Below are 20,000 nucleotides of genomic sequence, written 5' to 3'. Positions count from 1 at the left end.
GCTGTAGCACAACAAAGGAACAACTAACGTTTGTTTTGGTAAATTTGTTAGCAGTTTTATTTAGTTGTTGTGTGTTTGTGTGCTTGCTGTGTAGTCATTTGCTCACTAATCTACATACCAGTGCTCACTATTCAATAGACCCTCATTGATTTGCGTAACTTATAGAAAGAGACATGGATTATGACAACACAGACTAGCTTACCAACTGTACACTGCTTGATACTGTAGTGTTTCTCAGTCATGCTTCCTTTTCTGTTAATTATGTACAAAACAACTGATACAGTACCAACGCTAGTTGTTGTCTTACATCTTACACAGACCATTGTCTGAGGTCTATTACTTGTGGACGTTGGCTGGTGGAGATTTAGAAAGTGAGCTCAAAAAGCAAGGTCGGATGAAGAGCAAACCACCGATCATGCAGCTGGCAAGGTTACCACATGAAATACGACATTGTATACATATCTCTGTACTAATTGTTATTTCTAGTGCCGTGCTGCCTGTAGACAATGCACTTGTGACGTGTGGCCTAGAGAACGACAGCGCCTATCTGTTTAATGAGAAAGAGGTCATACTGTCTCTCAGTCAGCTGAGACAGCGACTGAAGAACATAGATGACAGAGCATTCTACCCTCTACTGGAGGGTAATAGGTCAGAAATGTGGGAGCAATTGTTGTTTATATGGGATATGGGTGACGTCTCGATTGACTTCTAGGTCGTACGAAGTTCCTGGACCTGCACCAGACATGACCGACCTGCCACTCATCATACGAGAGAAAGATATCGAGTACCAGTTTCACAGAGTAATACTATTTCAGCGGCTTCTTGAAGTGAGGCTAACATATGTTTAGTCACTGTAATGAGTTTTGGTCATCGTTTGGATTTCTTCTAATTTTTATGTTGTAGGGCAATCCGTTCACACGTGATAAGATAGTACACGAAGCTAATGTTGACATACCACCTTTTCTTAGGGGTAAAGTTTGGGCAGCTTTACTAGGAGTACAGGTTTGTTGCGATGTAAATTGATATTTTTTGTCAATTTTTTGCTTGTGTGTGTTACTGCTACAGCATTACATTGCATGTTTGTCATATGCTTGTTAGTCTGTCTGCTTGTACTTTTGTGGCTTTTCACTTAGCCTAGCAGCCCTACATCTCTCTCAAACAGGTCTTGTGACTTTTGCAGAACTTATCTATCCATATCTGATTTTTTTATTTATTTATTTATGTAGTTAATTTATTTATTTATATGTTTGTTTGCTTTCTTATTTGTGTCTGTTGGTTGGTCTGTCTGTCTGTCTGTTTGCCTGTTTGTCTGTATGTCAATACATATATTTCTTATACAAGACATTATTACATTCTACGCCAGAAATCAGCAAGTTCTAAGAGAACTAGGACCCAAGAGGTTCCTAAGTACGACTAAAAGTCAAACAGTTGACAATAAGCTAACAGAGTTACTAATGGCACCAACTGAGTCACCACTATACTGGACTCTGCTCATCTTCTGCAGTAACACTCTTGCATTGCACTGCTGCATTGCATTTGAGAATCGCGTCCTCCAGTAGTTCTTGAACTCATCCTGTCTGCACTCAGTTGTCCATGTTGCTATTGATGAGAGCTGGTTGAGATATTTGTGTGTCTCTTGTCCCCATCAACCAAAGTGCTCCATCACCAGAGGAATGAAATTCAGGTAGTTCCACAAGGATGTGCCTTTTTGGTGTATTTGTCATATTTCAGAATCTCTCTTCGAGTTGCTGCTGTCTCATCTTCTAGGGCTGCCTTTGGAAAAGCGTCAAGTGCCCATGGATGTGCCAAAGAGATGATTAACTTCACTTCTTTACCAGAGTCGGTTTGTCTGTCTGTCTGTCTGTCTGTCTTTCTGTCTGTTTGTTGTCTGTCAATACATATTTTTCATAAATGAACTATAGCACCAAAGCAATAGCTAATCTACTTGTCCATTACATTTAGTACATACATCAAAACTGGTTAAAACTACAATGCACACTATATACGCACTAAATACATATACACATTATGACTAGACGAAAGAGACCTATGGTCCCGGTCTCTAAATGTTTATGACTGTCCACTAAGAGCTGAAGTCTTCCTGCAGCTGTATTCGTTGAGGAGAGATGAGAACTTCTTTGTAAGGGTCTTGCTATTGCATTTTTGGAGTTGAACGGCAAATCTCTTCCTTCAATTGTCCAAGAATTCTGGGGCATTTGGTTTGCCCTGCTCATTGACTGAACTGCGAGATAGATGTTGCAGATATTGAAACCCTTTTACTCCCTGTCTGTCTGTCTGTCTGTCTGTGTGTCTGTCTGTCTGTCTGTTTGTCTGTCTGTCTGTCTGTCTGTCTGTCTGTCTGTCTGTTTGTATTTTATTTTGTTGCTTGTACCTCTTCTGGGAGAGCTCGTTACAGTCTTTTTGCGTGCATCACTTCTATTATGTGGTTTTAGGGAGACATACATGATGAATTTGCTGCAATTGACAAAGAGACCGAAACATCAACCGATAGACAAGTTTGTAACAACAGTGATCTTACCTGCCATTTGCTTCAGTGATTTTTGGGTTTAGATTGAAGTTGATATTCCTCGTTGCCATCAATATGATGAGCTTCTTTCATCTCCAACAGCTCATGCAAAATTCAAACGTGTAATTAAGGCATGGCTCTTTTCCAATTTCAATTGGGTTTACTGGCAAGGTGATGTCCATTTTCAGTCGCCACAGTGACAGCGATACCTGGCAGTGTATTACTTTAATGTCTAGGACTGGATTCTCTTACTGCTCCATTTCTTCACTTACACTTTAGTGATGAAGGTCTGTATGAAAATGTCTAATGTACATAGTAAATGTGTATCCATTTACTTTCAGCGATGGCTTTTGCATGCCTCAAGGCTTTCATTCCAAAGTATCTTAACGACTTTTTTCTGCAAGATAACTCGTCCGTTGTACAAGGTATTTTGCGTTGTGTACCATTCTCATTGCGTTTTTGCAACGTTTCTGTAGTTGCTCGTGTAAAAGTTAACACAGAATTTTGTGTCTTGTAGAGTACTTGGCAGTGTTTAGCCACTTGATTGCATACCATGAACCTGAGCTGTACACTCATCTCAAAACCGTTGGATTTGACCCTGAAGTAATGTTTCATAATGTAACAGATTGCAATGTTTGAGTTGTGTGTGTGTGTGTGTGTGTGTGTGTGTGTGTGTGTGTGTGTGTGTGTGTGCGTGTGTTGGAGAGGAATTGGAGAGGAATAAGTCTTAGATGTTGTTGGGAAGACTGTCACTGGAATTCTCAAATGCCACCTAGCTGACTTTGCAGAAACTCGTCTTTTAGAGTCACAATTCGGTTTTCGCAATGGAAGAGGCTGTGAAGACATGATCTTCTGCTTACGACAGGTAATGGAGAAAACAAGAGAGCACAACACCAAAGGTTTTGCAGTATTTGTGGACATCAAAAGAGCATATGACTCTGTACCTAGAGAGGCTCTCCATTCATTTCTGAAGAAAGAAGGTATTCCATCATCACTGATTACAGTTGTTTGATCCTTTCATGACCAGATGACAGCGGTAGTCAAGTATGAGGGTAACCTTAGAGAGGAATTTCAAGTACGAAATGGTCTAAGGCAGGGATGTGTCTTGGCACCAATTTTATTCAATATATACATCAACTGTGTCATGAGAGAGTGGAGAGAGAAAGTGAAAGATACAGGCATTAGATTCAAGTATGACATGACCAAGTCTTTGGTTGGAGGATATCAAAAAAAGAACGCTCCTGACGTGATGGTAATGGAATTGCAGTTTGCTGATGACTCAGCATTACTAACAGAAACACGAGAGAGTGCAGAGGCAGCAATCCAAAACTTTGCCTCAATTGCTGCAAACTATGGGTTGACGGTGAGTTATGAAAAGACAAAGTTGATGACTTATGGTCCCAAACTGTGTGTTGAAGATGCTGGGGATATTGATATAGGGATTCCCAGTTGCAGCGTGCAACACGTAAAACAGTTCAAATATCTCGGTTCTATTGTATCAGATGATTTGAGCTTAGACCTGGACATAACAGAAAGAATTGCACAAGCAGGAAAGTGCTTTGGAGCACTAAAAGAAGCTGTCTTTCAGTCTCCCCATGTAACATATGAAACAAAAATGTGCTGTTTCAGTCAACTGTCTTATCAGTTCTACTGTATGGGTCATCTTCTTGGGCCGTGACTAGAAGAGATATCACAAGGCTTGTCACATTTACAAATCAATGTCAACCTTTCATGCTGGGTATAGACAAGTTCAAACAACAATTGGAACGGATCACATCAAATGACATCAGGAACAAGCTTGGCAATCTTGAAACTGCAGAAGACTCTTTGATGGCTTAGCGGCTTAGATGGCTTGGTCATCTAGAATGTATGGAAGATCATTGTCTGCCCAAGCAGCTGCTTCATGCGTGGCTACCATCAACTTGTCCAGCGCATGGGGTCAGACTAAGGTGGAAAGACATGATTGTAGAAGACCTCAAAATGGTTCGCCTAACAAGCACCTGGTTCCAGCTTATGTAGGACAGGCAGAAGTGGAAGAACGTTTGTGCTAGCAAAATTAACTCAATCGTCACTTCAAGAGTAGAATTAGAAAATGCCCAAAGTAGTCAGAAGGCTCGTGACAGAGCCGATCCCAGCAGATGTCAAGACCAACAGCCTCTGCTGTGCACTACCTGCAAGCGACTGTTTAAGTCACAAACAGGGAAAAAAGACACAATTGCAACAGAGGACAAAATCGCCTAGATCCCCGGGAACAAGCAAAGGCTGGAATCAAGTGCGACAGATGCGGTCGTTTATTCACACGAGAGAGTGACAAGAAAAGACATAAATGTCATCAATGTATTTAGATTTGTGACATATTTACCAGATAGTGACTTCCTTTTTCTTACGCTTTTTACGTTTTGCCATCATCCATGTGGATGGACAGTTGAAGGTTGAAGGTGTGTGTGTGTGTGTGTGTGTGTGTGTGTGTGTGTGTTTTTGTGTGTGTGTGTTTGTGTGTGTTATGAAATAGATAGTTTGTTGCATCAATAATCAATTTTTGTGATATGGATTTTATTGTGTTACAGCTATATGCAATTCCTTGGTTTCTCACGATGTATACTCGTAAGTATCCAAACTATCAGAATTGTTGTGAAATATCCGTGTTTACTCGCTGTTTTAGACGTTCTTCCGATGGCCAAAATTGTTCGGCTGTGGGACATTCTCTTATTGGGCAATTCTTCACTTCCACTTTGCATTGGCATCGCAATACTGATGCAGTTGAAAGATTTGCTGTTGTCATTTGGATTCAACGAGTGCATCCTTTTGTTCTCTGACTTGCCAGGTGAATACTACTAGACAGATTTTGAGTAGAGAGATATGAGCAAGCTGACTGTTTCTATAGATATTGACATTCAAAAGTGTGTCGATGACTCCAAAAGAATCTCCCGTTCTACACCTCTAAGTGCAGCCATGCGACGTCACGACAAAACATCTGTTGAGTTGGCTAGTGAAGGTCAAGGGATAGGTGCGTTGGGAAAGATTAGACTGCCAAGTGATGAGGACACAGACGTGAAGACGTTTGGTCAGGTAAGAAACGTTATGATCCTAACTTGCTATACCATGGTCACGTGACGTGCGATCATGATATTGAGATGGTGTATATGACGTATTGCACAGGAAGTATGCACCAAGTTACTTTCGGTTTATATAACACTCTCACTTATACGTATACACGTCACGTGACCACGGGATAAATAAAGTTATTGTATGATTAGCATGCTATATGGCTTTACCAGCAGGAGGAGCTGAGGGCTCTAACCCCACTCCTGAGTGCTGGTAAAACGCATATAGCACGCTAATCACAGGATAACCTATACTTTTACGGTATGAAATATCTGATTGGTTGACACCTTTAGCAGATTATATTTATCATAGGCATAGGAACCGGGTGGGGGAATGGGGGGCACCTGCCCCTTCAATTTTTCCAGCTATAGTGACCTGCTAATGTGTAAGGATGACAGACGTTGAAACTGCATGATAACGCTGTCATGACATACAATATTACTGCACTAACACTATAGTGTTAGGGTTAGTTTCCTGTTTTTTGCTATGCAGCATGCACATTAGCCTTGAATTTCCAACCAGAGAGCACGTGAAGCATGCGAACTCTAGTCTGGACCAAGTTGATACTAAAATGATTTTGGAAGTATTTATCAATAGCGATGCTAAATGGTGTTTAACAGCGTAGGATCGTTTAACCTAGATCAACATATCTTTTGTAAATGCCATGAGATCTCACGAAGAAAGAGATGTCTGCCGTGTTTGCAGCTATATCTTGGTAGACGGCATGAAACGAGGACTCTTTGATTCTTCGGCAGACCGCTAGCTAGTCTAACCGCTTGACTAGCAAGACTACTGCTCGACCAGTTGTCAAAGGTGATGGTTTGGCGACGCTGCTGTGCATGTCCTGTCACCGCAAGCTTGAAAATATTGAAGAACTGAAGCTGAAACTAAAACTAAGATGCATACGTGCAGAGTCTAATCATTGTTCTGGCATGCAGAGTTTAGTCATTGTTCTGGCATGCACTTAGCCGACCACGAGGATTTTACGCGCGCAATCAGTGCTAGTGCACTTAGCATAACCAATTATTGCTAAGCCAATCAGAATTTACAATCAAGATTCGGGTTGTAGAAGCTGATTGGCTTAGAAAGGCTATTTCCGAAATCATTTTAGTATCCACTTGGTCCAGACTAGAGTTCGCGCGCTTCGCTCACTCTCTGGTCTGGAAGTTTGAGGCTACATGCACAAATATGATTCATTAATAATACATTTAGTCTTGTGTGCAGAGCCACGCTCTCTCAGGCAAATGGGTGCCCCTCGATCAAATCTAGGTTCTTACGCTTATGTTTTTATTAAAACTTAAAATTACTGCTCTTGTCTATAGGCTGATGTGGAAATGATAACTCTTGCTCAGCACAAAGCGGAGGCTTGTCCTCGAGTGTCCGTCAGTGACCTGGTCTTCTTATGTGGTCTTCAAGACGACGTCTATCCCATAGACAGCAGCACCGGATTCAGATCCAAGTCTCCCACACCATCCCCTACTCCTGCACCCACATCCGACAGGAAAAAACCGAAAGCAAAAGCCGTAGTTGTAGACATCAGAAGTCAACAAGAGTGAGTGCAAGCGAAACGAATTAGCCTCGGTCTCCCAGACACGTGTAGCGCCAATTAAAATTTGTATTTTAATTAAATTAATTAAATTAAAAATTAGTTGGCGCTACAAGGAGGTTGGGAGGCCGAGGCTAGAAACGAATTGCGCAGATGTGTGCAGCAGTTCATTGCACATTTTTAGATTTAACCGCGGTCACGTGCCGCGTTCGTTGAATTTACCTCAAGGTCAGTCGTTTTCTCGTGAAGGCGCGCTGCTTCCGACAGGAGACGGAGCGCAATTAAAAAAGCAACGCGGCAAATCCATCATCGTCTTCGGAAACAAACACAACGACACTGCCGAGGTGAGTCGTCGGTTGATATAGTAAGGTGGTATAGTAAGGTGACCGCATAGATATCAATTTGTTAGTTTGGAAGACAGCTCGTTTACGCGGGATTTCCTCGAGTCTGCGTGCTTCTCGGAACGGCGTCTACACTGAGAAGTATCGGACTGTTGTCATCAATACCGGATGAACCGTGACCGTTGCTGGTCGCAACTATTTTATTACCTTAATTATTGAGCACAAATTTGTTTCCATAGCAACCTCTAACAACCACCTAGGAATACATATTATGTGATAAGTTGTTTTCTATCTATACACTCGTTAGGCGCTGTCTATATTATAGTATGACGTTATGTTCTTAAGCTGCGAGCTGTCGACTGCCTCGAACACTCCTGCTATGACCATCTTCTCTGCACCTTGTTTACTGACCGGATGCGTTTTGTGATAGACTAAAACTCGGTTGCCAACTTGATGCATGTTTGTTATTGTTATCGATGGCGGTTTTTCTCCCGTTTTTGCAACGGCATGGTCGAGAGTTGGACGACATTGCAGCGTCGCCAGGACGCGGACCGTGTCGTCGTCATCTTTGCAAACAACGAGGATAGAACCGTCGTTGCATGCTACCCACACGGTGTCGTTGACCGCTGCTAAACATTGAATCGATTGAGGATTGTGATGGTTCGTGTTGCTCATCAGACTTCGTCTGTTGTAGACATATCCTGCACGGCCTGTCGATTTAGAGCATCCGAGTATACTAGAAATGAGTTGGTCTAGTTTCCAACATTGATGCTTGAAGCTTGCCTTTTGAGTTACGGGTGGCACTTGTATTTCGCAGAGAGTACGGCAGCTTGCGTCACCACTGCACCACACGGAATCTTTTACAAGGACGGCGTGTTTGATCATTGTGATATCCGTCACAGTGATGCCGTCTGCAGGTGAGCCATCGATTTCGATTAACTGCTCCGGGCTCTTGATAGTATCGACTGCTATAATGCTGTTTCCTTGACAGAACCATAGTTCTCCAAGCCTTGGAAGTACAATACACGACGTGACTTTGGCTGCATCTTCTCTTTCGAAACCAATGTTGCCTACAGTTCTCACTTCCGGTTGATCCCATTGATAGAAAGCATCTCTGCCCCATTCGTGTAACAGCCTCGGAGTCCGGGCATGAGCGGTGGCGTGTTTGTGTCCCTTTACGACAACTATTTGACCGTTTGATAGCAGCGCGAAAACTTTGGCTTCTTTGCTATCAGGGAAGATTTGATACTGGAAATCTTGTACAACGTCGTTACAGGTAAATGATTGATGTTTGATTCCCTCGGTGATTTCACCGTTGACGCACTCGAACACCTGAATTTCTTTGGATTGAAATCCAATCCATAGTCTATTGTGTAGAAACAAGACTGCAGACACATCACCTGATATCAATTTATTGGTCGTCTGCTTACACAGAAAGCGGCTGATAAGCGGGTCGGCTACCAAAAGAGAATCTGAAGTGATGCAAAGTGCGAACGAGAAAAGCGTCTCCGCTATTTCGTCTTCCGATGACAAGTCGGACTCTTCTCCAGAACTGAATTCTCCCGGTGTTGCCTCATCCTCTTGATATTCTTGATATTCTTGATATTCTTGATATTCTTGATAATCTTTCGAAGATCTCTTGCTTTCACCAGAAACGTCTTGTGGAGTAGGAGTACGTGAACGAGGAGACGTTGGTGAGGGAGAACGAAGGAAATTTTCTTTCTTTTCGTCGAATTCCGAAAGCGTTTCCGTGAGGAAAGGACGTGAAAACGGCTTGGTAATGGTTGTTGGGAGGCTCAACTGTCTGCCAGCTAGCGACAACGCTGGCCGCACATTATCTTCACTTACCAAACTCGTTGGTCTATTGCGTGACCGAGGGCTTCTTCTCGATCTAGGAGAAGGCACTTGACCGCACGTCCACGAGCGGTGACGGACAAGAGGACTGCGCAGAGGAAAACGGGCCCCTAAAGACTCGATGCTATCGCTGTGTTGACGCACGAGCTCTTCCGTCATCAACGCGGTTGCCAAGATGTGATGCTTGCCGTTTACCGCAAGATCATCGCACTGCAGATGGAACGACGCCTCACACATTTCGGAAACTATCTCACAAGGGGACGGTCTCTCGCTCGGCCAATATTGCCAGCAGCGAGCGATAAGAGACTGCAAACGAATCAAAGACTGACCGGTGGGCAGAGACGGACGGTCGTTCTGTCTGACGTTTTGCTCGACTCTGTCGCGCTTGATTATGTCTTCTTCAAACGGATGAACGCCGGTCAGCAAGTAATATATCATCATACCGTACGCAAATACATCCACCTGAACCAAACATGAAACTTTACCGACTTCAAACCGACAAGCAAGGCACACACGTGCACGACTCACCCGCAAGTCAAACGACTGGCTTGTGCGATTCTTCAACAATAATTGCTCGGGCGCTTGATATCCGATCGTTCCACGCACATTCCTAACTCCGACGGTCGTCATGTTGAGAGCGATGCCGTAATCCGTGATTTTGACATTGACGGGAGCCGTCACCGAATCGGACCACACCAACACGTTTTCCGGCTTCATATCGAGATGACATATTGACTTACTGTGAAGATATTCGAGTCCCAGCGCAATCTGCCACACAAACAAAAACGCGCTTCGTCATCTAAAAGGCGAACCTGTATACACGTTATGCGCAAAGCGTGGATATGGACAAACCGTGGATTCCTAGTTTTCCAGGTAATTTGAGGGTTAGAGTTATGGTAAAGGTCAGGGTTAGGGTCAGCGTCAGGGTTAAGGTTAGGCGATCCATGGTTTGGACGCCTACCCCTAACCCTAAACCTGACCCTGACTGACTCTTACTTTGACCCTTACCCTGACCTTGACTCTGACCCTAAACTGACCCTGACTCTGACCCTTACCCTAACACTTTATCCTAGCCTTAAACCTGACCCTGACCCTGACTCTGACCCTAACCCTGACCCTAAACCTGACCCTGACCCTAACCCTAATCCTAACCCTAACCCTCAAATTACCCAGAAAACCTAGAAATCCACGCTTTGCCCGTATCTTGCTTTGCGCATAACATATATACACCGATAACTCACTTGGAAAGCTATTCTGTGCGTCAATTCTCGACCCATGATGCCATCATGTGCGATACCGGAGTAATGGACTCCGTTGAGTAGATCGGAGAGCGATCCGATCTCGTCTCTTCGCTCGTTGATGAGCGACGCCAGATTGCCGCCGGGAGCGAACTCCATGACGAGACACAGATACGGATCGAAGAGAACACCCTTGAACTGGACAATATGCTTATGCTGCAACTGCTTCATGACCGCCACTTCTTGTAATAAATCGCGCAGATGCTTGAAACACTGATGGGGATCGAGTCGAGGTGTAGGAGGACGAACGGCCGCCTTCACTTCTTCCTCACTGACTGCTGCGTTTCCTATACTCGCTACGACAAACGACTTGTTCATCTTCAGTTGACTCAAACTCGCCACCTTCTTGACTTTGACTTGCTTTCTCTTTGATGAGTGTCGACTGCCTCTTTTGGGTCCGCGACTGATGATTTCCTCTTTTGTTTCCAATTGGATTTCGTCGAATATAGGAGGTGTGACTATGGTGGCAAAGATCTTGAATGCAGCCTGGTCGTCGTCGACGTAGCCGAGAAAAACGTTAGCAAATCCGCCACTGCCCAAGTTTCCTTCCGGTGTCACCTCGATCTTAACGTCTCTGTCGTCGAGACGTTCGTTTGGCGGTATGCTCGAGAGTGTGAGGTCGGGTACCAAATGCGAGACGTCGACGGCAGTTTTTGTATTGCCGACGGTGAGGATTGAACCCTCGACGATCGCCTGTGCGCAATCTTCGACGCTCTCGAGTGTCGCATGCTGCGGTATCGCGTGCTCGAAAATGAGATCATTGAGACGTTCGTCGACAGAATGGTTGCTGGACAGATCAAACGGTGGATATGGAATGAGCCTCTTGATAGACAAGACCGTCTCTTCAACGGATGTATAAGCATGATCATCATCTGGAAAACACAAAGTAGTAACTAACAGAGATTTCAATCTAGAGGAGTGATGGATATACCACTGGTGTCGATCCACTCTTGTAGAAGTCTCTCTACGTGACTACAGATGAGACCTAATACTGCGAATCGACGGCGACGGTCGAACACGACGATATCGAGTCCGTTCTTCATACATAACTTGCCTCCTTCCATCGAACCCGTCTCCTCACTCAAATCACTCTCGACCACGTTGACAATGAAGCATCCCTCGTCGTACAACGCCACAATACCTCCAGCCCAAAACACCGCATCGGTCTTTGCTTGATGCTGATCGTGATTATGATCACCGTCTCCGTCATGCAACGAATCAAGCAACGGCTGGATCTGGACGAGCAGCGCGCTCACAAATTGACCCCAAAAGCAAGGCGGTAAGCTGGTAATAGAGTAGAGACGACGGACATAGGTAGCACGAGCATCCGGCATCAAATCGGTATCGACATCAGATTGTATAGGGACATCAGATTGTTCGGATTGTATAGGAATGAGGTACTGAGACAGTGACAAATTGAGGCCTGGTTTCTGACGAGGTAAGCGAAACGGCAAGAGACAACGACAACAATCGAGTGGCACGACGACGCTGAGCTTGATGAGGAGAGCAAAGAGGGCATCACCGTCGGCCGCCGAGATGGAGAGTTTTGTGAAGATGGCGTAGATGTGACGAGTGTGGGAAACACCGGACGACAAGTGAGATGAACCACCGCTCGTTACAGCCACCAGTACGCGCGATACAATATCCATGTTGAGAAAGAAGTATTGGTAGAGATTACGAGGTGTGTCTTCATAGTGGAGCAGAGAACCGATCCTCATCAAAAACCTCATCGCTGCAAGCATATGCATACGACAACAATAAACACCAGCGTCTTGCAGTCCCTCTTAACGCATACGAGGCGAGTGAGAGCTGTGCTCCCCTGGGGTCATCTCGCCCGCGTTAAGAAGGACTGTACAAGAAGCAATAGCTTAGCTTGCCTTCGTCGAAATCGTCCGGGTCGCTGAAGCCGTTCGGGAACATGTGATTTTCAACAAACTTGCGGGAACAAACGGACGCTTCGGTTGTTTCGCTGTTCTTGCTGAACAGCGTTCTTGCTGCGTGACGGAAACTCGCGGGAACCTGAAATACAGAAATATATGAGAGGCTGGCAGCACAAATCAATACATTATTAGATTTTAATCTATAAATATATTAATTTGTGCTGTAAAGCGAATGTGTATACCGCGCAGCTGTTTTCTCCCATTGCACTCTCACTAATATTTGCCAATTCTACTGCAGTCGAGAAGATGTGATCTCGAAGAAAAGTCGAATTACTGTGACGTCGTCGGTGGCAGTCGACAGTGATGGCAGCGAGACCGATTTTGTCTCCCAGAGAAGCAATTCGTTGTTGGATATCGGACGTGTACGTGAGTTGTCCCGACTTCAATACAACCACAGCTGTACGAACTGAATACTTGCTTCCCTATACCGTTATTTGAGATGTAATAAGTCAGTGATTTATCTACATTTGGCTGACATGCTAGAAGTCTAAACGTCAGTTACTCACTCTGATCAATTTGAGTGTGTCTTCTATCAAATCCAGCCCCGACGGACCGTCACTATCATCCCACACCAACAAGTGAATCGTGTTTTCGGAGAAGAAAACCTGCTGCAGCACAATGAAGCTGCAATTATCTGACAAATTGACAGCATGATGATCGAAGACGTAGACAAAACAGTAGTGGCAATCATTACCAGGTATGCTCCACAACTTGAAAGTTGTAGTGATATCAGTCTAAGAAGACAGCCTGATTATAAAGGAGGAATCAAGTGTGTGTGTGATAGAGCGCGCTGGTTGTCACCTTCACATTCCTGCTGTGTCGTCTAAAGAGTCTGGGCCTAAAGGTCTTCAACGTGTCACTGCTAGACACCAGACTGTATACCACGCGCCGTTCTGCTGCATCAGAATAATTTTTAACCGTCAGCTCTTGCAATACATTAGCTCGCGCAACCTAAACACAATGCAGTTACACGATCAAGTTCTAAAATAGAGGAAGGGATGAAAAGTTACTCACCTCACTGCCACTTATGGCTACCTTGACTCCACAATAGACTCCATAGTCATAATAGATGTCTCTGATAATCTTCTTCACTCTGCTGTAGTGAATTGTGGGAGAGTCTGTAATAATATTGTAACACAGTAACATACTTGACATGACCTATAGATGAAGCTACCAGAACGAAACGTCTCATCGAATTTTTGGACAGCTGTCAGCATGTCATCAATCTTCAACTCAAACAGTCTCTTGAGAGTCGGAATTTCTTTGGGCAATTCAGTTATCTTTGGATTGCTACAAGAGTATTAAACACCATTTACTACTCATGCAGTATGTATTGCACACACCAACTCTCACCCTTCCAATTTGACACAAATAAGTCTCTTGAGCCCTAAAATAGTTCTGGGAAACTTTGTCAGCTGGTTGTGGCTGATATCAAGGTAAGTAAGAGTTTTGCCGAATGATTCGGGTAGTAAAATTGTGCCTTCACCACAATCCAGCTTATTATCATGTAGATCGAGTACCTCCAGATGTGGAAGGTGCCACTGTTGTGGGTATGGCAGGTGGCTTATGCAGTTCTTAGCGACGTAGAGTCGTCGCAAGCCCATCATTTTGAGCACAGCCATAGGCATAAAACTGAAGTCATTGCCACATAATTTCAATATCTGAACAGAATCAGGAAGGTAATTCAAGTTGGCTTCAATACTAGCTGCACCAAGACAATTGACACTCAAATCTATATGCTCCAGGAAGCGTGCTTTACAGAGCGACTGAGCTATACTGTTCAGTTTGTTGTTCGACAAGTTCAGTTTTCGTAGCTGCAAAACGTTCCCAAAAGATTCAGGCAATTGAGTAAGAGCATTGTGTGCTACGTTTAATTCTTTTAGCCATGTACACAGCCAACGGGGCTCTGCAAGTTCAAGAGAACCGCTATCGCTTGATGTCTCTAGAAACTGGTCAGGACCGGGGAGACTTGTCAAAGAGTTTCGAGAAACGTTGAGGATCTCAAGAGAGGGGATCTGAAACAGACGAAGTGGCAACCTTTTCAGTTGATTCCTTGACGCGTTGAACACCTTCAACCTGCAACACAATACAAGCCATTCACACTCAACAGAATGAGGCACAATGAGTAGCCTACTTGTACGTGTACGTGCGTTGATAAGGTTCGTCCACATCATGATACAAGGATGTGAGACTATTCTGAGAGCAATCGACCTCTTCCAGACGTGTCAGTGTACCGTCCAGTATGCTCGATGGAATGGAGCCAAGACCGTTGTCTGATATGTCCAGCTTTGTCAGAAAAGCTGCAAGATTGTCTCGACTAAGCCAATCATTATAAATCTGGGTGAGACGACGACTTTGCCAAGAGAGCTCGGCACACCTAACGAGGCATTTCGGAGTCAGAATGGCATACAAGTGGCAACCAATGTGCTTCATTGCACGACCAACACACGAGGAGTAACATCTCAACGTCTCTGCTGCTACCGTTGCTCCTCGTTTCAGTAGGACCGCAGCAAGATCATCACGCTCGTTGATACAGCAATATGTGACACATTTCTGATACACATCATCCCTACTGCAGTCTTGAAAAGGTTCTTCAATTGTCTCCTCACTTTTCAGTAGGAACCGAAATAGACTCAGTGGATAATCCTTATTCTGACACACTGTAGCAAGCAGGACAGTGTATGACTCAACAGCAGGATGAAGAACAAATTTTAGGTGAACAAGAGCGCGGACAAGCTTCTCTCTACCAGCAATGTAGGCATTGGATAGCAGCTTCAAACTTATTGGTGTTTTCATTGTTTGTAGAATGTCAAACACAGACTGTCCTGCCTTTTTTCTCAAACAGACAATGTGTGCTAAATCATCTACTGCCACAGCGTTGTGGCAATTGGTTGCATGTGCCAGTAGGAAAGTAAAGACACGAATAGGAACGTCTTGCCCTGCTGCACTGGCTATTTCTGATAGTGTAACTGTGTTGCCATCAGTGATTTTTCTCACTAAGCCTGGACACAGACGGCATCATCATACTCAATCATTGCCTTCAAGAGCATGTAACTGTATGCTGGTGTGTGTGTGTGTGTGTGTGTGTGTGTGTGTGTGTGTGTGTGTGTGTGTGTGCACGCGTGCTAAACAACGGTTTCGTTACCCTTCACTCGAGGCAATTCTAAAACATCTAGGTTACCGGATCTCAATCTCGTGGGTTCTAAATACACAAAACAGTAAGAAACTGTAACTCTGCACCAACACCTAACATTCCAATTCTCTTACCAAACCTTGGCTTCATCTTAGCTCCCACAACAACAACAACACTCACAATCCCTATTTCTTCCAGTGTTCTGTCGTTATCCCTATCCAGTTTGAATTGCAGAGTAGCTAAGCACTTGCTTGGTATCAACACCATAACAGCTATCATCCCATCTCCATCCTCCTTGAAGCCAAGCCAGGCCATCTCGTGGTACTCAACACCACAGACATCAGCAGTTGATCTCAACACATTTTCTATTCTTCTTCGATCAATATTATCAGCGGTATCCAGCACAAGGATATTAACAATACTGTGATTTGGTACTGATAAAGAAACAAATACATTAATATCACTCGGTACTATATCAACTATGATGACAGCATCCTACTTGTGCAATCCCATTTTTCAAAGTTTGCTGGCAAGGGGAGCAAAGGTCGAGTTTTTTCAAACTGTTTGATCACATCCAGAAGTGCATGTTGCCTGCAAGCTCTTGCAATAAACTTCAACAGCTGCACGTTGTCTCTATTGACTAAACCAAACCGATTCAGCTCACTCAACAGAGCGGACGTCGATAGGTTGCCCAGATGTTCATGACTGAAGAGCTTAGCATCCACACAGAACGCATGCAGTCGTTTCAGTCCATCCGTAGACAAGTCAGTGCAGACTGTGTCAAGAAGTTGATTGAAACGATCGGATTCTCTACCATTAGGCAACTCCATCACTCTGAAATAGACAAACTCTCGTCAAGCCCTCATGTTCGCGCCCACGGTACACATGTGTACGGTCACTTCAAAGGGTGTACAGTACACTATCAGGACTTCCCCAGAGACAATCGTTGCCATTAATTAAATTACAATGTAGCCGCGCTAGCTCCTACTGTACAAGTCGAGTTGCTACATCTTGTCTAGTTACACGCACCTATTGCCTCACTCTCGGTCTCTTCCACTGCAGTAGCGGTCGAGATTGATAAATCACCACGAAGTTCTAGCGAATCAGACGACAGAACTGAGTACAAACTAGTCTAGCAAGACATCGCAGCATCCATTTAGCTATAGGAATCTCCCGTATCGAGGAAGTCAACATGGCAGGCAAACTGCGCAATCGTAAATCAAAAACAACACAATAGGTATTTAGCAGTAATTAATGAGGTGTCAACAAGAAGTCTGGTGAGTGTTTGTGGCATACACGTACTGTACAAAGGCAATCTGCAATATAGCCTCGTACTCAGGCCCTTTGTGTGCGCTGCCAGAAAGGGCTTTTATTGAACACCTTGTTACGCATGCGCTTAAACCGTTACACGCATGTGGAACTTCCAGCCAACTAAAGTCATTAATCAAAGATTTTGATTTAAACATAAATATTGACTGGCTCTATAATTGAGCTCAGTCTTTCAGAAAAGATACAAAAACGTAAGCTGCTTCTATCGAGTCATAGTCATAGACGACTCAAGGTTCGTCACTAATAAATATCAATCTTGAGTGCTTACATGTTCAGTCCTACCGGATATCTCCACAACTACATATTGCAACTTTAGTTCCCTAGATACGTTTCTCTAAGTCTTGAAAGTTCTGCTTCGCTTGTCGTCTCAAGTTTTTCAAATAACCTTGAAATCTAGAACGAGCAAAATTGCATGCAATATTAGTATGTTCAAGAGGTCAAATACCCAAGTAATACCTCAAATTTTTCATTGCTGCTCAGAAACTGACACGTTAGCGAAAAGCGTCCGGTCTGACTAAGACATTCCAGTATATCAACAACCGTCTTTGCATTGTCTGATTCAAACGACTAGTTAACATCAGAAAAATAAACAAACAATGTTAGAACCTTATGGCTACCACACAACCATTACTAGCCGCATACCAGACCCTCTCATACTGTCGTGCCCGATTCCCGTCGCCAGCGTTGTCATGACATATGCGAACTGGGCATAGGAGAGGGTCTGGTATGAGACTGACCATTACATACTTTGTTCATGGCTGTCATCATGTCTCCTAACAAGCCAAAGCTGTAAGCAAATAGTTATTTATTGAGTTGCATGTATAATACTTGACTATCACCTGATTTCCGTTCTGAATATTTTCAGTAGCTGCTGGCCTCCGATGTACAACAGAAAGCTAGAAACAAATCTATAGTATAATACTGAGCTGCAACAAACAAACAAACTAAACCTAATGTATTCAAAATTAGTAAAATAATATTATGTGATGCGATAGTCATGGTTTTATGCACAAGTAAAATGAATTACATCAATACTAAAGTATCAGTGATGTCACTCACTTCATATTATTTAAAATTAATACACACACACACACACACACACACACACACACACACACACACACACACACACACACACACACACATCACACACACACACACACACACACACACACACACACACACACACACACACGATGGCATGTCCACCGTTGGGTGAAGACTATCTAACAGTGTCCTTTGTGCCTCATGTGAGATAAAAATACACACATACTACAAAAATACATCCATACATACATACATACACACATACATACATACATACCAGGGTTGTTGCCAGCATACAAAAGGCACGGCGCTCCGCCATGCCTTAGCTTCCACTTGGTATAGTCCTGCCATGCTTTGCTGCATGAGTAGGCAGTGATTAGCTAACGGACTTGTATTTGTATTTTGAAAAGTGGGAATTTGTTTGAGGCTAACAAGTAATTCCTGGGATACTTGGTTTGACAATAAGACCAATCAGGACAAAGACTGCCATATGGTATGAACTTAATTGTAATAAAAGTACTCAAGTACTCAAGATCAACAGTGGTTTTCAGCACCACCCACTATGTCAGTATCTGATGGTAACAAACGAGCCTTTCCTATCCTATGTAGGTTCTCAGCTTCTTGAGGTGTGGAAATTTTCCACGGGCTATAAGGCTTAATATAGCTATCATGTGGTCAAGCACAGTGAATTACGACAGAGAGAAACTTTCTTTAAAAATAAACCATTTTGTTCCTTTTGTGCTTGAGCATCCCATAACAACAGGTTGTGGCATGTCAGTGTAAGCAAACCTGCATCAAAGCTTCGTGGGGCGCCACCATAAAAATTGGAATGGGTGGAACCAAAAATGTAGGGTGGGAGTGGTTACAACAATTTCCGCCGTGGCTTACAAAAATCTTGGGACACTCCTGCATACATACATGCATACTTATATATCAATTAACTTCTTAAATTTTAATTAATAACAAAGCAGTGACTAAAATTAACAATTATTTTGTTAATTAAACACTATTTATTAACTTAATTATTTAATTGGATTGCCATTAGTCGACAAACAATTTTAATTAAAAGATATTTACAAAACATGGTCACAATCAACTCTCGTTGAGTGCATGCAAACCTTGACTTGTCCCTTTCTGTTTTACATTGTCTCCATTGGCGGTTAAATTCACTGGACGTCTGCGGCAGTTGTCCAGTTCTTGTTGTCACTATCGTATCAGCAGGACCCTCCAATGATCCCGACGCAATGGCTCCGGATCCTCCACTAACAGCAACACAATTCCACGGTTGTTTTCTCTCTGTTGACAGTATATCCTTTCTGTCAAGAGGCTTCAGATGAGATGCTCTTACAATGTCTCTACAACATCAAGATCTATAGTGATTAATTAATTAATATTAATGGTCACGTGCAAGATGAGCTACCGGAATTCCTCGTATGTTCCTACTTTTTGATGAATGGCGCGAAATTTAGCATCATTCTCACGTTGATACTTTTCGTCGGCTGCTACTGCCGCAGCAAACTCTTTCTCGAGCTGTCTGAAGTCCACAGTGTCGTCGTTCATGTTTCAAATCAAGTTGCGCTTTTACAATTTCAAAGTCTGACAGCAAGACCCACCAAAACTAAATCTAGAAACATCTCACATCTACAGTTGAACTTTTACATACAACTGTTGAGATAATGCGCATGCGCAAAATAGTATTAGCTAATTAGTATTTGCAGACGTCTAAAATGCTTAGACGGAAAGAGAAACGGAAGACACAAGACGAGTCATTTCTCCCATTGATGGGATCGAAACCGGTTCAGACGAGGTCTTTTATTGGGGGTCAAGAAGCAAAGCGTAGGCGTGGCAATTTAGATGTTGATGATGACTATGAGGACGAG

At 43.5% G+C, this 20,000-nt stretch overlaps 4 protein-coding genes across 6 annotated transcripts in view; 2 read left to right on the top strand and 2 right to left on the bottom strand.

Annotated features, from left to right (window-relative positions):
• The window catches only part of LOC134190273 (TBC domain-containing protein kinase-like protein), an 11,241-nt gene extending 3,427 nt beyond the window's left edge, over nucleotides 1–7,814 (top strand). The window contains exons 12-26 of one of the 2 annotated variants that reach the window (XM_062658727.1): nucleotides 319–429; nucleotides 487–648; nucleotides 713–827; nucleotides 904–1,002; nucleotides 2,454–2,516; nucleotides 2,572–2,698; nucleotides 2,764–2,814; nucleotides 2,869–2,952; nucleotides 3,045–3,130; nucleotides 5,095–5,131; nucleotides 5,190–5,351; nucleotides 5,412–5,596; nucleotides 6,955–7,184; nucleotides 7,363–7,522; nucleotides 7,588–7,814. In XM_062658727.1, coding sequence (XP_062514711.1) covers nucleotides 319–429; nucleotides 487–648; nucleotides 713–827; nucleotides 904–1,002; nucleotides 2,454–2,516; nucleotides 2,572–2,698; nucleotides 2,764–2,814; nucleotides 2,869–2,952; nucleotides 3,045–3,130; nucleotides 5,095–5,131; nucleotides 5,190–5,351; nucleotides 5,412–5,596; nucleotides 6,955–7,184; nucleotides 7,363–7,522; nucleotides 7,588–7,698 — 1,783 coding nt within the window. In that variant the 3' untranslated portion in view covers nucleotides 7,699–7,814. The remainder of the gene's footprint in view (nucleotides 1–318; nucleotides 430–486; nucleotides 649–712; nucleotides 828–903; nucleotides 1,003–2,453; nucleotides 2,517–2,571; nucleotides 2,699–2,763; nucleotides 2,815–2,868; nucleotides 2,953–3,044; nucleotides 3,131–5,094; nucleotides 5,132–5,189; nucleotides 5,352–5,411; nucleotides 5,597–6,954; nucleotides 7,185–7,362; nucleotides 7,523–7,587) is intronic. The other variant, XM_062658728.1, reaches the window with a different exon arrangement.
• Nucleotides 7,683–16,498, bottom strand: LOC134190272 (leucine-rich repeat serine/threonine-protein kinase 1-like). Of its 2 annotated transcripts, XM_062658726.1 has the most exons (16): nucleotides 16,244–16,498; nucleotides 15,879–16,178; nucleotides 15,757–15,813; nucleotides 14,746–15,613; nucleotides 13,965–14,687; nucleotides 13,786–13,901; nucleotides 13,626–13,729; nucleotides 13,413–13,562; nucleotides 13,306–13,345; nucleotides 13,118–13,245; nucleotides 12,794–13,033; nucleotides 12,549–12,690; nucleotides 11,603–12,403; nucleotides 10,615–11,543; nucleotides 9,902–10,141; nucleotides 7,683–9,835 (listed from the first exon to the last, which is right to left on the bottom strand). In XM_062658726.1, exons 2-16 carry the CDS (start codon nucleotides 16,057–16,059, stop codon nucleotides 7,823–7,825), a joined length of 6,732 nt encoding a protein of 2,243 aa, XP_062514710.1. In that variant the 5' UTR covers nucleotides 16,060–16,178; nucleotides 16,244–16,498; the 3' UTR covers nucleotides 7,683–7,822. The 2 variants fall into 2 exon arrangements, with proteins under 2 accessions (XP_062514710.1, XP_062514709.1); XM_062658725.1 differs by having other exon boundaries at nucleotides 13,118–13,345.
• A 684-nt stretch (nucleotides 16,499–17,182) lies between these two features.
• Nucleotides 17,183–19,781, bottom strand: LOC134189552 (coiled-coil domain-containing protein 103-like). Its single transcript, XM_062657859.1, has 6 exons — nucleotides 19,541–19,781; nucleotides 19,239–19,475; nucleotides 17,913–17,969; nucleotides 17,821–17,860; nucleotides 17,530–17,640; nucleotides 17,183–17,466 (listed from the first exon to the last, which is right to left on the bottom strand). Exons 1-6 carry the CDS (start codon nucleotides 19,678–19,680, stop codon nucleotides 17,386–17,388), a joined length of 666 nt encoding a protein of 221 aa, XP_062513843.1. The 5' UTR covers nucleotides 19,681–19,781; the 3' UTR covers nucleotides 17,183–17,385.
• Nucleotides 19,782–19,786: 5 nt separating this feature from the next.
• Nucleotides 19,787–20,000, top strand: part of LOC134189550 (U3 small nucleolar RNA-associated protein 18 homolog) — a 5,891-nt gene continuing 5,677 nt past the window's right edge. The window contains exon 1 of the mRNA XM_062657858.1: nucleotides 19,787–20,000. This exon is cut by the window's right edge and continues 102 nt beyond it. Coding sequence (XP_062513842.1) covers nucleotides 19,848–20,000 — 153 coding nt within the window. The 5' untranslated portion in view covers nucleotides 19,787–19,847.

Source organism: Corticium candelabrum, chromosome 14 (genome assembly GCF_963422355.1).
Source record: "Corticium candelabrum chromosome 14, ooCorCand1.1, whole genome shotgun sequence".
Taxonomy (NCBI): Eukaryota; Metazoa; Porifera; class Homoscleromorpha; order Homosclerophorida; family Plakinidae; genus Corticium; species Corticium candelabrum.
The sequence above is the reverse complement of the archived record's forward strand: the minus strand, read 5'-3'. Positions and strand labels throughout refer to the sequence as shown.